The sequence below is a fragment of the Anguilla rostrata genome, chromosome 18, assembly GCF_018555375.3.
Source record: "Anguilla rostrata isolate EN2019 chromosome 18, ASM1855537v3, whole genome shotgun sequence".
In the NCBI taxonomy this organism is placed as follows: Eukaryota; Metazoa; Chordata; class Actinopteri; order Anguilliformes; family Anguillidae; genus Anguilla; species Anguilla rostrata.
The window spans coordinates 824,674-839,006 of NC_057950.1; the positions used below are offsets into that span (position 1 = coordinate 824,674).

Genomic DNA, 14,333 nt, shown 5'->3' on the forward strand with positions numbered 1-14,333 from the left:
AGCCGGATCTCAGCCTGAATACCTGAATATGACAACCATACACACCCTGCAGCAGGTACACCTGAGCTCTTTACCTCTGCCTCCTGGGTAACCATGACAACCGTACACACCCTGCAGCAGGTACACCTGAGCTCTTTACCTTCCACTGAAGCCCCCTCCTGGGTAACCGTGGCGCCCGTACACGCCCTGCTGCAGGTAGGCCTGCCCGGAGCCTTTGGGGGGGAAGGGAGGGGACCCCATCCCGGGGCTGCTGGCGGACATGCCGGGCCCCAGGGGGGTGCCCCCGGGGGTCATGGGATTGCTGTTGGCCATTGGGTTGCCAAGCGCCTGTTTCAAAACAAAATAAATACGAGGCTTCTCAGATGGGATTCAGCATTTTTACGCAACATGGGCACACACGCAATCACCTAGCTCTGTTCCACGCAGTTACATAATAACCAAACAGTGTAAAATGAACCATTTCCTTTCCTCCGAGTCTTTTCAGTGGACTTTATGAGTGCAAACCATCCAGACCTCACACTGTCTGCCCAAAAAGAAATATGCCCACAAATGAAATAAATTTACCAAAATCAGTTTACTAATTCATTCATTTACTCCATCATTCACTTGGCCAATGGGGAACGGCCTTGAGTCTCACCTGACTCTGCGATGTGTTGGCCACGCCCCACACTGTAGTCACCACAGACAAGGACCCTGGCGGCTGATTGGTGTTTTGTTGCCAGGGAACGGAGTCGTAAGGATAGGACCCATCACTGCAGGAGAAACCGGATTAAGGGCTGCTTTCTTTATCGTTATCGAGTTGTGAGAGAAAGACCACAGAATACTACTGACCTGTGTGTGAGAGACAGACAGACCGTGGTACTTCCCCGGTGGGCCGCGGTACTGACCCGTGTGGTACTGACCCGTGTGGTACTGACCCGGCGGGCTGTGTGGTACTGACCCGGTGGGCTGTGTGGTACTGACCCGTGTGGTACTGACCCAGTGGGATGTGTGGTATTGACCCGGTGGGCTGTGTGGTACTGACCCGTGTGGTACTGACCTGGCAGGCTGTGTGGTACCGACCCAGTGGGCTGTGTGGTATTGACCCGGCGGGCTATGCAGTACTGACCCGTGTGGTACTGACCCGTGTGGTACTGACCCGGCGGGCTGTGTGGTACTGACCCGGTGGGCTGTGCGGTACTGACCCGTGTGGTACTGACCCGTGTGGTACTGACCCGTGCGGTACTGACCCGGCGGGCTGTGTCGGGTGGTTCTTCACCGCGGCTTCGCCGGCCCGGCTCTTCTGGTGCCGCAGGAGGAGGAGGCGGCCCAGCTCCTCGCACCATGACGACAGGAGCGCTGCAAGGAAACGGCCACGCCCGTCACTTCCTGTTAGAGTTCCCCACCCCATCCTCCAGCGCACGGCACAAATCACCGCTGCACAGCACTGAGTCACGCCCCCGTCCCTGGCTGTAATAACGCAGGGCAGGAAACACAAGCGCTGTGATTGTGTATTTCATCACCAGTGAGGCGCTGAAAGCTGTGGTTAAAGAGCGGATGAGGAATGGAAGACGATACATGCTGAAATGATGAAGTGGCAGGGCTTAAATAAACACTCAAACACTTTTTAACTAAATGCACCAATTCATTTACCGGCATTTCAGCTTACCATTTCCTCTGCAGTTCATGTTTTCCCTCATTCATAAACTTTAAACATAACCCCTTTCTATTAGCTGTCAAACTTGCAATAAATATATCCATTACAGGTCATACAGTGAAACACATCATTAATTTAAAAAGTGTTGCTCATTCTGGAGTAGAACATTTGGGTGCAATTCTACTTGTCGCCACAAGGATGCACTCTAGCTCTGAAATTCCACTCAGCCAGCTTCTCTGTGTGTATTCAACTCGACTAGAAATTTTTCGTTGTTGTTTTTTTAAAAACTTTCTTTAATTAAAATACTGTGTTCTCAAAGCAGTTAACACTCAAGCCCAAAAATCCCTTACAAAAGAACAAAATCATTTTGCAAAACGAAACAATAAGCCTACCCTCAAAACCTGGTTACTGTGTCTCAAAATCAAGTACTAGGGTTGCCAGATTCAGAATCTGTCAAAACCCAACTAGGTACGGGAACAGCAGTCAGGACGGATGTCAGACTCGAGGGGGGGGGGGGGTTGAGATGCAATTTTATCACAAACTAATGGTTAATTTTTTCAATCAGTTACTCAGACTAGACTTTATATTTTCTGGTCAGGACCACAAACTGGACCTGTACAAATAGGCTACACAGAAAACTGGACATTCCGGTTTAAAACCAGGAATCTGGAAGCCTTAGCTGCGAATGACTTCTAGTTTCCAGTTGACAATCAACGGCAGTGTTTGCAAGAAATTGTATAATAACAGCCATGCTAAACATTTGTGTGCAAAAGTGGGTTTAAATTATAAACATAATTATACACAAACACATTAAAGATGTGATCCATTATTATTACTGCAGCAAGAAACAAACTAACCAAAATTAAATTAAATGAAGACAAAGCTGTAGGGCACTGCTGTTTGTGAGAGATCTGAACCTCACAGGCCGGACGGATCGCTGCTACCTGGCGGCACTCTGCTAAGCAGAGACAGAGACAGACCTGCAGAGACACAGGGAGCTAGCGAGGGCTCCCTTTATCAAGGTAACTGCACCTGCACTGGGAGTCACCTCAGGTAGCTGCTACTGTATATCACCTAATGTCCATGACAGTGCTGTAGGAATTGCTTTGATTTGAGAAAGGTATAGTATATATTTTTTTTCAGTTTTAGTGTAACTATTTTAATTGGCCTAGACAGACTTTGCACACAACGAAAGGTATTTTAGATATTTAGAGAGGTTTCTCAAGACCTGTCGGCTTTACATTGGCTGGTATGGAGGAATTATGATCTAAAGCAAGAATATGCACTTCAGATAAGACCAAAGCAGCTGGTGAGGTATGATGCCTCCAGGGGTTGTATGTTTGTATACTCCCTGATTATTCTTCAAAAAATTATCTTTGATTTTATTTTCGGTTGGAACTATTTTTATGGTGCAACAAGACTGCCATGCTCAAGAAAACTGTGAAGCGACTTCCAGTCAACAATACTGTGAAGCAACTTCCAGTCAACATTACTGGAGCCACTTCCTGTCAACATCACTGGAGCGACTTCCTGTCACCGAGGCTTCTGTTATGATATCCTCAGCACAAGTAGGAACTGCAGGAAAAAGACAATTGTTCACATTTGTTCTTAATTGAAATGGACAGACTTAGACTGAATCACAGCAATGGTGTGGGTTTGGGAAGCCCAACTTAACCCTTTCCCTTGATATAAAATGGATTTTAGTTAATCTTCATGACTGGTTTGACCTTAGTTTGACCAAACACTTAATTAGTTAAGCTCAAGCTACAATCAGATACACGTTTTAGAAATAAGAAGTCACAACACACCAATGAATAGGGAAGAGGTGCCATTAAGTGAAACCTAACCGAGCTCGGAGGTGTAATAAATCATAATTAAGTGACAGACAGAGCTTTGATCCACCTCTCCCATTATCCGCAGCAGAGCACGCTCGTGTCCTTTTGACCTCAGCAGTGCATTATGTGTGCGGCACAAATCACAAGCGGAGACGTGTTTTTCCACTCAGCACTAACGGCTTTTTCCTGTCCAGGAGAGCACTGTCAGAGCGTCTAACTCCACCATTCCTGCGCTTCTGAGGAATGTACTCACTATAGAGCTTTTAGGCCTTCGGAGAGGACTCCACAACCCAGCCGAGTTTTACAGATTGCACATAAAGAGAAGACATTTGCATGTGCACCCAGCTTCATCGTAAAAAAGACTTTCAGCAATCACTGTGGTCAGTGAAAATCAAAACAGTGTGGATTTGACTGCCTTAACGTTTAACTAAGAGTGTTTTGCCTTCTGACTGAATTTGACTGAAGAGTCCAGCTGTAAAGTCCCCACTGAATTTTAATCAATAAGTTCTTCGGTTCTGAGGAGAATGTCTGCATACAGCACAGCCCATTGCGGTCTGGCGCACTACTTGAAGGCAAAGCAAGGTGTGGGAAATGAAGTTTGGATTTCAGATGCACAAGTGCTCTCCATACATCACCCTCAAGGCACAGGATGTGGTTTCTGTACAGAACCACAGGTCTGAACATGCAAACACACACACCTCTCACAACAGAGCACTGCAGGCCCAATCTGCCCAGTGAGTTGGGCTGTGGGCGTGGTCAAAGGGGCGGGGCAAATATCAGACAGTATAAATGACAGGCAAAGGAAGATAAAGGGAGAAAACTTTACTACCTGACTGCATACTACCTATTTTAGGAAGACCTAGCAAGTACAAGTATGAGACTCATCATTATAATTTGGACAGCATACCTCTATACAGCATCCTCTATACAGACTATATAGACTCTGAGATTTAAAAAAAGTATACAGAGTAAGTGTGGATGCAAGGGCACAATTTGAAATACAAAAGGATAACCAATGTCCCTCTGTACAGCCAGACATTAGAATATTATACCCAGGACAGTGAAGCCTCTGCTGGGTATGAGTCACTGCTTTCATTAAGCTCACTAAATATAACCTCTGGGTTACATCAATTGTTTGAGGATTTAGAATCAAAGAAAATGTTTTGCCTTTGAAAAAATACATCAATACTGTATAAATATAATTGAATATGTATAGTACTGTGTATGTAATCAGGTGTAAAATATACGTGCTAAATGATGTCTAAAAATAAACATGCTATAGCGGTCAGTGAAGCGGTGGGAGGATTTATCTGAATGTACTGAGCCCACAGACAGGAGTTTCTCAGGGCAACCCTGAGCTACACACAGTATGAGTGGGGTCCCAACAGTCCCGCACCCTGGGGGGGGGGGCGGGGCATTAGTTGGACCCTGACATATTAGGTAGCTAATTAGACCAACCTGGTTCGCTCGAAGATTCGCTCACCATACAAAAATGCAATATCCGGTAACAAGAACTGCACCCAGCTGTCATTTCAAATAATGCAGGTAAAAATGTCAGATCAGGTAAATCACTGGATTCATTCCAGGAGCCGGCAGGTGTGGCAGATGCCCAAAAATCTGTTTCTGCCACTTCAGCCAATCACTGCCAGCCACACAGAGGAGCGAAGTTCAGTCAGGATCATCCGGCATCATTAACTCATTCAGAAGACTTTTTAAAGTGATATTCAACTGGTTTTCTGTGTTATTCATGATAAACTACACAATTCACAGCTGTGCCTGACTCCCCAAATCCCTGAGAAGAGTTACTGCCAGAACCCCCTTCCTGATCTCAGTCTTCATCAACCACCATGAAAGTGTTTTAAGAAGCCTTGCCACACCACCAGGCAAGCGCCTTGCCTGAGAAACCAAAGTGGTCCGCTCCCATAATCACCGTAATGATTTCATGGTAAGGAGTTCCGGTAAAAATGGTGAAAAGGTTATTTTAGATGTTAATTCTTTTCAAATTTAAAACTGTCTCAGGACGGACAACAGGACACCAACCCGCACTAAGAACGTGGTTTGTGGTCATTGTGCCCTATTTCAGCCATGGGGGAGGGGCGAAAGTGAGGTGGGCGGAGCCTCGAGGTGGTTGCGGTCCTCTGATTGGCTGCCCCCTCGTCGCTGACTCCGCCCACAGGCCGAAGCTCACCACTCCGCTCCTTCTTGTGGGTCCGAACGGCTAAATGCTCCGCCCTCCTGCTGACGTCTCCATGGACACCACGTCGCCCTGGCAACTCCAATCACCTTAAAAGCCGTGTGAAGAATCTGTCACTGAGACGGCCAGTTCTGTGTGACACAGCCAGACAGCGTACGCAATCCAGCGAATCTGCGCGGGTGATTTAGTCCCGATGACAGTCACTGAACAGAAACTTGGACAGGAAAGAAACTTTCCTATTGCTGCTTATATGTATGTAGGGTATTGCATCTATCTAGGCTATTCTATAGCACTGAATTCAAGGGAAATGGATGTATCAGCATTTTTTAACTTGAAAAATAGCAGTTAAACTAGAGCAAACGTTTGACTTCAGGACATGATGCACAGAAACAGAAGTGCAGAAAACATCAAAACTCAGTTTATGATGTTTACAGGACACTGCTTTTTACTGGCTACTCCCAGCTGCAAACTCCTAAAACTCACTTTTGAGGCACTGTTAAGGCACTGGACTAGCGCATGGAAGGGGCCCATGGTCTGGTATCAGTTAAGGCACTATACTAGTGCATGGATGGGCCTCTTCGTCTGGTACAGAATCTGAACTGTGTCAGTGCCGACTGTGGCTGCTGTAACTGCACAAGTTGCTTCAGTCAATATCCGATTCCACTGCCATTGTGATGTACTGACCTCTTATCTAGTGTCACAATTTGTAGTCCTAAAACCCGGAATTCGCATTTTTGAGCCACAGGTCCTTTTGTTCATTCACCAGTGTGGACGCCCCGCCTAAGACACGCTGGGTATCACTTTTTCGCACCGTCTGGGTAGCCGCGGATACGCTGGCGATACGTGAGCGAGTATGCAGCACCCGCTGGATCCACGCTAGCACTGCCCCGATTCAGCATGCCTGCTACACTGTAGCTACATCCTGAACGCGAGAATGTAGCCTAGCTTTCGTACAGTCTGCTGTGCATTTCCTGATTCCCCCCCGATCCCTCAGTCACCGCCCGATTCAGGACAAGGCCATTAAAACTCCACTCCAGCGCTACACACACAACGCTGGGGGCTAATTCATCTTCAGTTCAGTCTCACTGTGCTTATAATATTGCACTTTCAATACGGCCAACATTACTACAGGCTAATAATAAAAAACTGGGCACAGAAACGTTAGCTACAACCCACACAAATGCCGGTACGAAAACCAGGACACCCAAACACATTTCCTGTAACTACACAAACACTGGCGCCATCTTCACAGAAACAGTAGATTTTTGTTGAATGGTCAGATATTTGACTAAACCAAATTCCTAAGTAATGGTGTACATTCTTCACTGACAAAGTACATTAAAAATCTACAATTACCCATGCAAGAAGCTCAGCCCTGATGCGAAGGTGCATACGAACACAAACAGATACAAGTGTCATGGAGGTACACTGCATACATATTTCAGCCAAATGGTATTGCAGCAAACAATTATAAAGCCATTTGATGGGTTTGTCTGGCAGACCACATAATGCTGTGACAAAAATGAACAAAGAATCTGTACAATCATGCTTTAGCGAGACTTACAAACAGGTATTGAGCAGGAATGATGACCGCCCTGCGTCCCTCCCCACCTGCGCTCACCTTGACTTAAAAAGCCACCCGAGGCCCGGGATCGCGTCACTGCATTGCGGCTCGATATAAACTTTGAAACTCCGAGTAACAAATCCGTGCTGATTTTTTTAAAATGAATTTGTTCAGAAGTTAGTTACACAAAGTTTGGAGTTTGGCGGGGCACAGAAACACGGGCGAATCGGCGGATCAAAGTGACGGCAATGCAGTGAAGACAGGCCGGGCGGCTGTGTACGGCTCTGCCCCGGGGGGGTTCAGCGAGATGCAGAAAGGGAGATGGATGCACAGCGGGGCTGGGGGGTGACGATGGCGGCGCACACAGCTTCCCGCTGACGCACACGGTACAAGCGCGACAACACCAGAACATGAAAGAGTACCTGCGTCATTCTGACACCTCCTGCAGCTGCTGGTTTCTGTAGGGTTCAAATTAAACAGTTCACTGGGGGTGTCATGGAACGGAAAGATGTACAACATGTCACAGAGCAGAAGTTTTTATTAGTTTAATGACAAATAATGCTAATGCCACGATGATTCTGACACTGACTTCTGATTCTCCGTCCAGGCAGATTAAGCCCTAATCCAGAAGCATTTTCACTTTAAACCGTCTCCAGAAAAATCATTTCGAAAAACTCAATTTTTCTTGCGCATTTGTCGGACTTTAAATAACGTCCAAATAAAATGTTAAACTAGTAGTTTTGCTTTCCCTTAGCTGCGAAATCCTCGGTTTATTGAAAAGTACTTTCAATTCTTCCGCGTTACCACAATCACGGAAATTACTATGGATATGAGCGCTGTTATTATATTTATTTGGAAGATTCGCCACGTTGCGCACAGAAGGCATAAAATAAATAAATGTACAAACCATGCATACATATGCAAGCTGTATTTACACACTGAAATCTTGATGTAATTTCTAAGAAGATTAATTTTGATTTTTTTAGGGTAAAGTAGACAGTTTTGGGGGAAACCATGCACACTCCTGTAAATGACAGGAGCAAGTGAACAGCATTTTAGTGTCTGCTTGTCTTTCATTGGGCTTTAGTTAGGGGATAGCCATTGAGTTGAGAAAAGGACCTCTGTGTCTTGGGGAGATATAGTCTCCGCCTGCCTCAGCAAATCATCCGTTTCTGTGTCCGTTGCTTTAGAAGATTACGGACTGAGCATGCTCCCGCTGTTGCCATGGCTTTGCGGGGCCCCCACACCGCACGCCAGCACTCCGAGCTAAATTGAGATGATTAGCGCAGAGAGAAGCTTAGCGATCAGAGATGCCCATATGTTTTTATTTTTTGTTCTGTTTTAATCATCCAAAATGTACACATTAAAGCGGAATTGCACCATAAAATCAATTATTTGTGGTAAATTGGTCTGTCCCGTATTATTCACGGATAATAACGTCAAAATGCAACATTTACCACTTAATCACTTTGTAGATATTTGTTAACAATCCTGGAAAAATCGTGGGTCGCGTAGCCACGCCCACTCTTAACAGCCCAAAAAGCAACGCGTCTTTCTTCGTGTTGTGCGGGGAATTCTTTTTTCCTTCTTCACTCACAGTGCGCCGACACCTGCCCACAGAAAAACGGAAGCAAACAAGATGCTTTTTTCTTTTCCCCCTCCCCTTGATACAACCTTCCTTCACTCTGATGGAGGAGCTAGTCTCGGAAGCGCACCAGTCCCTACCTTTACCCTCGATTTAATACATATCTCCAGAGAAAAGCGCTGTCCTTCAGTTTATTCAATGGTTTTATGCTTTAACAGCCCACTTGTGCGTTACCCATAATTCCCGGTGAAGCATCACCAGCGCTGCGGACGGGACGTTCTGTGATTTCGACATCACGGCCCTTGGCATCGTTTCGAGGCCGAGCAGACTAACACAGAACAACACTGACGCGGAACCACGGACAGCGGCTACTCGCCAAAGTGGAGCCGGGAGACGCATCAGCAGTCACAAAGCCGTCCGGCAGGTCTCTGAGCAGTACGCACATAACGGCACGCAGCTAGCAGGTCGCCAGGCTTCTTTGGATCAGGCTGGAGCCCTAGCCGTTGGGGTTGTGGGGGTGTGGGGGATGCCTTTTATGAATTATTTATTTAAGCATTAAGGACGCTTCAATGCAGGCGTTAAATGCGAGGATTTTCTAATGCACGTTACGAAATGTTTGGCAAGCTAAAGTGACAAATAACATCCTTCCTTTCAAAGCAAATAACAAAACTCAACCAAACTGTATGCGCTAGATGGGTAAAATGACTGATTGAATGATGACTTGAGCCATTAAACTCACAACCTGCACAGTCTGTTCCCTTTCATATTAGTCCAGTCCAGTGCACGCTACGGGCATAACAAATCAGCAGTAACGCTGCCACAGAATCTGAGTGATAAAGGAAAAAACCTCTCCATCTCTGACCATTACCACATGCATCAGACCCAAGATTGCAAGTGGGCTACATATCATAATATATCATAACAATTCGGCTTGCTGTTTTTTGAATTTTCAGAGACGTCTCCAATAAACTGCCCCATCGGAGCAGAAGGACACTAGGCACAGCAGGGTCTGAGAGAGAAACTGGGGAGCGTGGGAAGGAATCATGGCAGAGACAATAAGAAGCAGACTCAGGAGCGAGCGTCTCACTTCCACAACCTCCCCTCCCCACAGTCACCTTGCAGCTTGTTGCTACAATGAATCATAGAAAAATAATCAAATGCAAAATATAATTACAGATTCATACACTTATATAGCCAAGAGAACACGTTAATCATCGGCATTGCTGGTTCCAGGATGTGCAGCACAGTGGCGTGAGTATTTTTAGCTGTTAATAATAACCTATCAAACAAACAGGTCTGCGTCTGCTGCCAGACAAATGCAAAGAATCAGCCATTAAATCCACCTGTAATAAACTTCTCATAAGGCTCTTTCAAAAACATTTTTTACAGCATGATTGTTATAACATTATGAAATAATGGTCATATCCTTAAAATTACTAATTATTTGGATCCACATTTGTGAAATTTTGTGAACTCATTCTTTGAGAATTAAAAACCAGTACATTTATGTGAGAGATGTACTCGGGCTTCTAAAGATCTGCGGTTCCTGGTTGCACTTTTACTGTGAAGTATGGGGGAACCCAAAATATGCCACCAGCACTCGCCTGTTTAGAAAATCACGTCCAACAAGCAACAAGAATCTCAGGTTCTATATTCTATACACATTAAACATATTCTATCTTTCATATTCTAATATTCTCTATAATCCAAATGTATAGATACATTTGTGAATGTATAATATAAATGCACAGGCTAATCATGTTATGTACACACTATAAAGTATATACAGTGTATATTGGCTGGCCTTAATCATTTTAACATATTACAATTACATTCTTGTTCAGTCATGACTGCTCATAACTATCGTCAGAAAGGCTTTGGAATGAATTATTAAGACTTAAAATTACATTATAATGAATGATGTTACTTCAACCAGGTCCTACTGTGCTGTGTAATTGCCACACGCTCACTGGTTGTTACTGAGTAGTGGTTTCTCAAAGCAAACTGTGAACGTACACATCTACACCAAGGTAAAACCGATTATCTACAATCAGCAAGCTACCCGGCTTATACTGCACATCCACTGCTAGCTGGCAAAACCTTCCTTTGTTCAGAGCACCATAAACACAGTGATACATTATTTTTACTTAGAAATAAGGAAACTTAATACAGGAGCTATAAATCGGCTCATGCCCCTGTACCTCCCCTGCAATGCCCTGTAAACAGATTGTTTTCTTTCCACCAAAATCATTCAAAAAAGGAGACACAGAATGGATTAAAAATATGGCAAAAAGTACGTAGCACTGCTCAATCCCCTCTACAGTAACCCCCTAACAAACCTAGATACACATTAAAACCCTGAGTCTTCCAGTGGTCTCAGTGAATCACACCCCCAGCCCCCGTCTGAGGTATCAGATGCCCTGTCTGTCCTGCCAATCAATCACGGTGGTTTCCTGGCAACAGCAGGATGGGTGTTTAATGCAACTTCGCCCTTCGATTTTGTGTGAGTGCCTTTTATGAGCCTCCTGACGGGGCTCTCTGAGTGCTTTCTGCCTGCCATCCCCTTTCAGCGGCACTCTCACCAGCACCAAATAAGCTTAGAGTCGCGTGAAACCGTTTCCCCGGTGCGTCCCTGTACTCCGGTCCCGGGTTTCTGAGCGCGGAGGTCGTTCAGCGCCGAGCTCGGCCGCGGACAGCGAGACAGAGCCTGTCCGTCTCCAAGCGTCACCGCGGCAGGAGAGGGTTTCCACGGCGAGGAAACGGCCGATCTCAGATGCACCCATAAAAACAGCGATGGCACCGAACGGCCCGGCGGTAAAGATGAGAGACTTAACGAGCTCGGGCGAGGCTGCCCTCTGATCTTGTAAAATGTAATTCAGTTCGGACTCCCTGTCAAGCAAGAGACACAACTTCGGCACTGGCACCAAAAAAAAAGAACTTTATGGCCACTAAAATGTTTGGTTTCAGAACATAAAACGCAATGTGCATGTGATAGCACAATACCAATATTTCCGATATTTTAAAGCAGAACCTTTGCCGAATTTTTTTTTTCCAGGTAAGGTGAACTGCCCATTTAACCTTTCTAACGGGACCGAGACGGGATTATTTTCAGAGAGCTTCAGAATGTTCTGGAGTGGTGATGTCCGTGTCCTTATATCCACTGCACACAGAAATCTGCCGAGTCTTTCACTGCCTATTTATCTTCAATCTCAAGCCACTTACACTTACACTGGTGCAAGCAGTGATTATTTGTAGTATAGTCCTATAGTTTCTGTACAATGCCCTGTTTAACATATACTCAAATAATAAACAAGATTATATTTGAGACAAAGCTATTAGTTTAATGCAAAATAGCTAAACTTTGGTAAACAAACCTTATTTTAAATGTTGGAAAAATGATCAGAAATGACTTCAAACAAAATTGTTCCTTCCCGTTGATGTATGACGCACTCCAAATATGACTCATATTTTCATTTTTCATAAACTACTTCAAAGAAAGTTTTGCTGGACACACCCCCTTGTAATCAAATTAGCCTCACAGCTCCAGTGCTCTGTCAGGCTCATTAAATCACAGGTAGCTGCAGAGGGCATCGGCCCAGTCGTAAACCACCAACGCATTTCTCAATCGTAAACACATGAAACTGACAAGCGTGAGGGTAAGTAAATAAAACTTTAAAGCGTTTATAAATTCTCCACTGAACTCGGCTGACCGGCACACAGTCAAACAGCTCAGTGGAGAAATCTGACACCAGGGGTTCCAGCCGAACGTTAGCATCTTAAGCATTAGCATAATACACCTTTGACAGGTGAGGTGTGTAAGGTGCACAGGTCACCTCCGCTCAGTCCCAGGACGGGTTCGAGTCAGAAGCTGCACCTGAGGAAAGAGTCTCACCTGCGGATTTGGGCGTGAACTTGTCCCGGTTGGCAGCACAGACGGCCAGGAGCCGGTACCCCAGGTCCAGGTCGAAACCCTGCTGGGCAGCAACCCGGCTGACCACCTGCAGAGAGAGCACACAGAATCAACACAAAGGCCCGATTTAATCCAGCAGCAATGCACTCTACACTTAACTCTGAGTACAGTACATGAGCAAACACTACACCACCACACCTCACTCACACGCCACCCACCGCACCACACGCACACTCGCACCACTCACGCACACTCGCACAGCACTCGCACACTCGTCACGTCACACAAACTACACCGCTCCTCCTCCACTCACACTCACACCACACCACACCACACCCCACACACACACACACACACACACACACTCACACACACTCACACACACTCACACACACACACTACGGTTCATGGCCACCCTTGAGGGAAGCCTCATCCCTGAGCTCCAGACTGTAAGCAGCCATGGCAGAGGCAGAGCAGCAGGCTATTTTAAGGCCTTATAAAACATGTATGAAACGGTTCCTCCTCCGTCAGTGGCCTCCTGTCGGAAAACTCCAACCCTCCATTCTGTCCCCTGCTCTCTCTTTTCATCCCTCCTTCTCTTCCAGGCCATTTTATGATGCAGGCGATTGCCCACCAGTCAGGCGGCACACGTTTCATTACCCATCATGCCCCGCTGCACTATTCTCGTGCCCCTTCTCCCGGGTTACAGATCACCACGGAGATGAGAAATGCTTAAGAAATAAATTATTCACACAGGAACTCCGAGACACACCCCCCCAGCTTTAACCCCCCCCCCCCAGCTCCCACCTACTGCACTCTGCCCCCCCCCCGCGAACCGGAGCACAGCGAGAGAGCGAGCGAGAGAGTGAGAGAGGGAGCTTACGGCCGAATCTCACGCCTCGCTGCACAGACCCCAAAAAGCAGATAATGGAGCTATTTTTACACCGGCCTCGGGACAGTCCTGCACTCCAGAGCACAGAGAGCCCGGAAGGTTCCGCGTAGCCGCTGTGAGGTCCTCACTTCGCCATTACGTTACTGGTTTCATAGCAGTATCTACGGCAATAACACTGCCGTATACATTCATATCTACACCAATAACACTGCCGTATACATCCATATCTACACCAATAACACTGCCGTATACATCCATATCTACACCAATAACACTGCCTTATACATCCATATCTACACCAATAACACTGCCGTATACATCCATATCTACACCAATAACACTGCCTTATACATCCATATCTACACCAATAACACTGCCGTATACATCCATATCTACACCAATAACACTGCCGTATACATTCATATCTACACCAATAACACTGCCGTATACATTCATATCTACACCAATAACACTGCCGTATACATCCATATCTACACCAATAACACTGCCGTATACATTCATATCTACACCAATAACACTGCCGTATACATTCATATCTACACCAATAACACTGCCGTATACATTCATATCTACACCAATAACACTGCCGTATACATTCATATCTACACCAATAACACTGCCGTATACATTCATACGCAGCGAGTCCACGAGCTCACCGGAGTGAAGAGGGAAGAGGAGGTGCTAACGAAGCCTCAC

The 14,333-nt window shown here is 45.9% G+C and overlaps 1 protein-coding gene across 6 annotated transcripts in view; it reads right to left on the reverse strand.

Annotated features, from left to right (window-relative positions):
• LOC135244438 (zinc finger MIZ domain-containing protein 1-like) overlaps window positions 1-14,333 on the reverse strand; it is a 68,548-nt gene that overhangs the window by 10,058 nt on the left and 44,157 nt on the right. For 3 of the 6 annotated variants that reach the window (XR_010326965.1, XM_064316706.1, XM_064316710.1), the window contains 5 exons: window positions 12,707-12,812; window positions 7,652-7,687; window positions 1,215-1,338; window positions 638-752; window positions 140-327 (listed from right to left, as the gene is read on the reverse strand). Coding sequence is in view for 5 of the 6 variants with exons in the window: in XM_064316706.1 (XP_064172776.1) it covers window positions 140-327; window positions 638-752; window positions 1,215-1,338; window positions 7,652-7,687; window positions 12,707-12,812 (569 nt within the window). In the remaining variant the exon portion in view is untranslated. The remainder of the gene's footprint in view (window positions 1-139; window positions 328-637; window positions 753-1,214; window positions 1,339-7,651; window positions 7,688-12,706; window positions 12,813-14,333) is intronic. The other 3 variants (XM_064316707.1, XM_064316709.1, XM_064316708.1) reach the window with 3 other exon arrangements.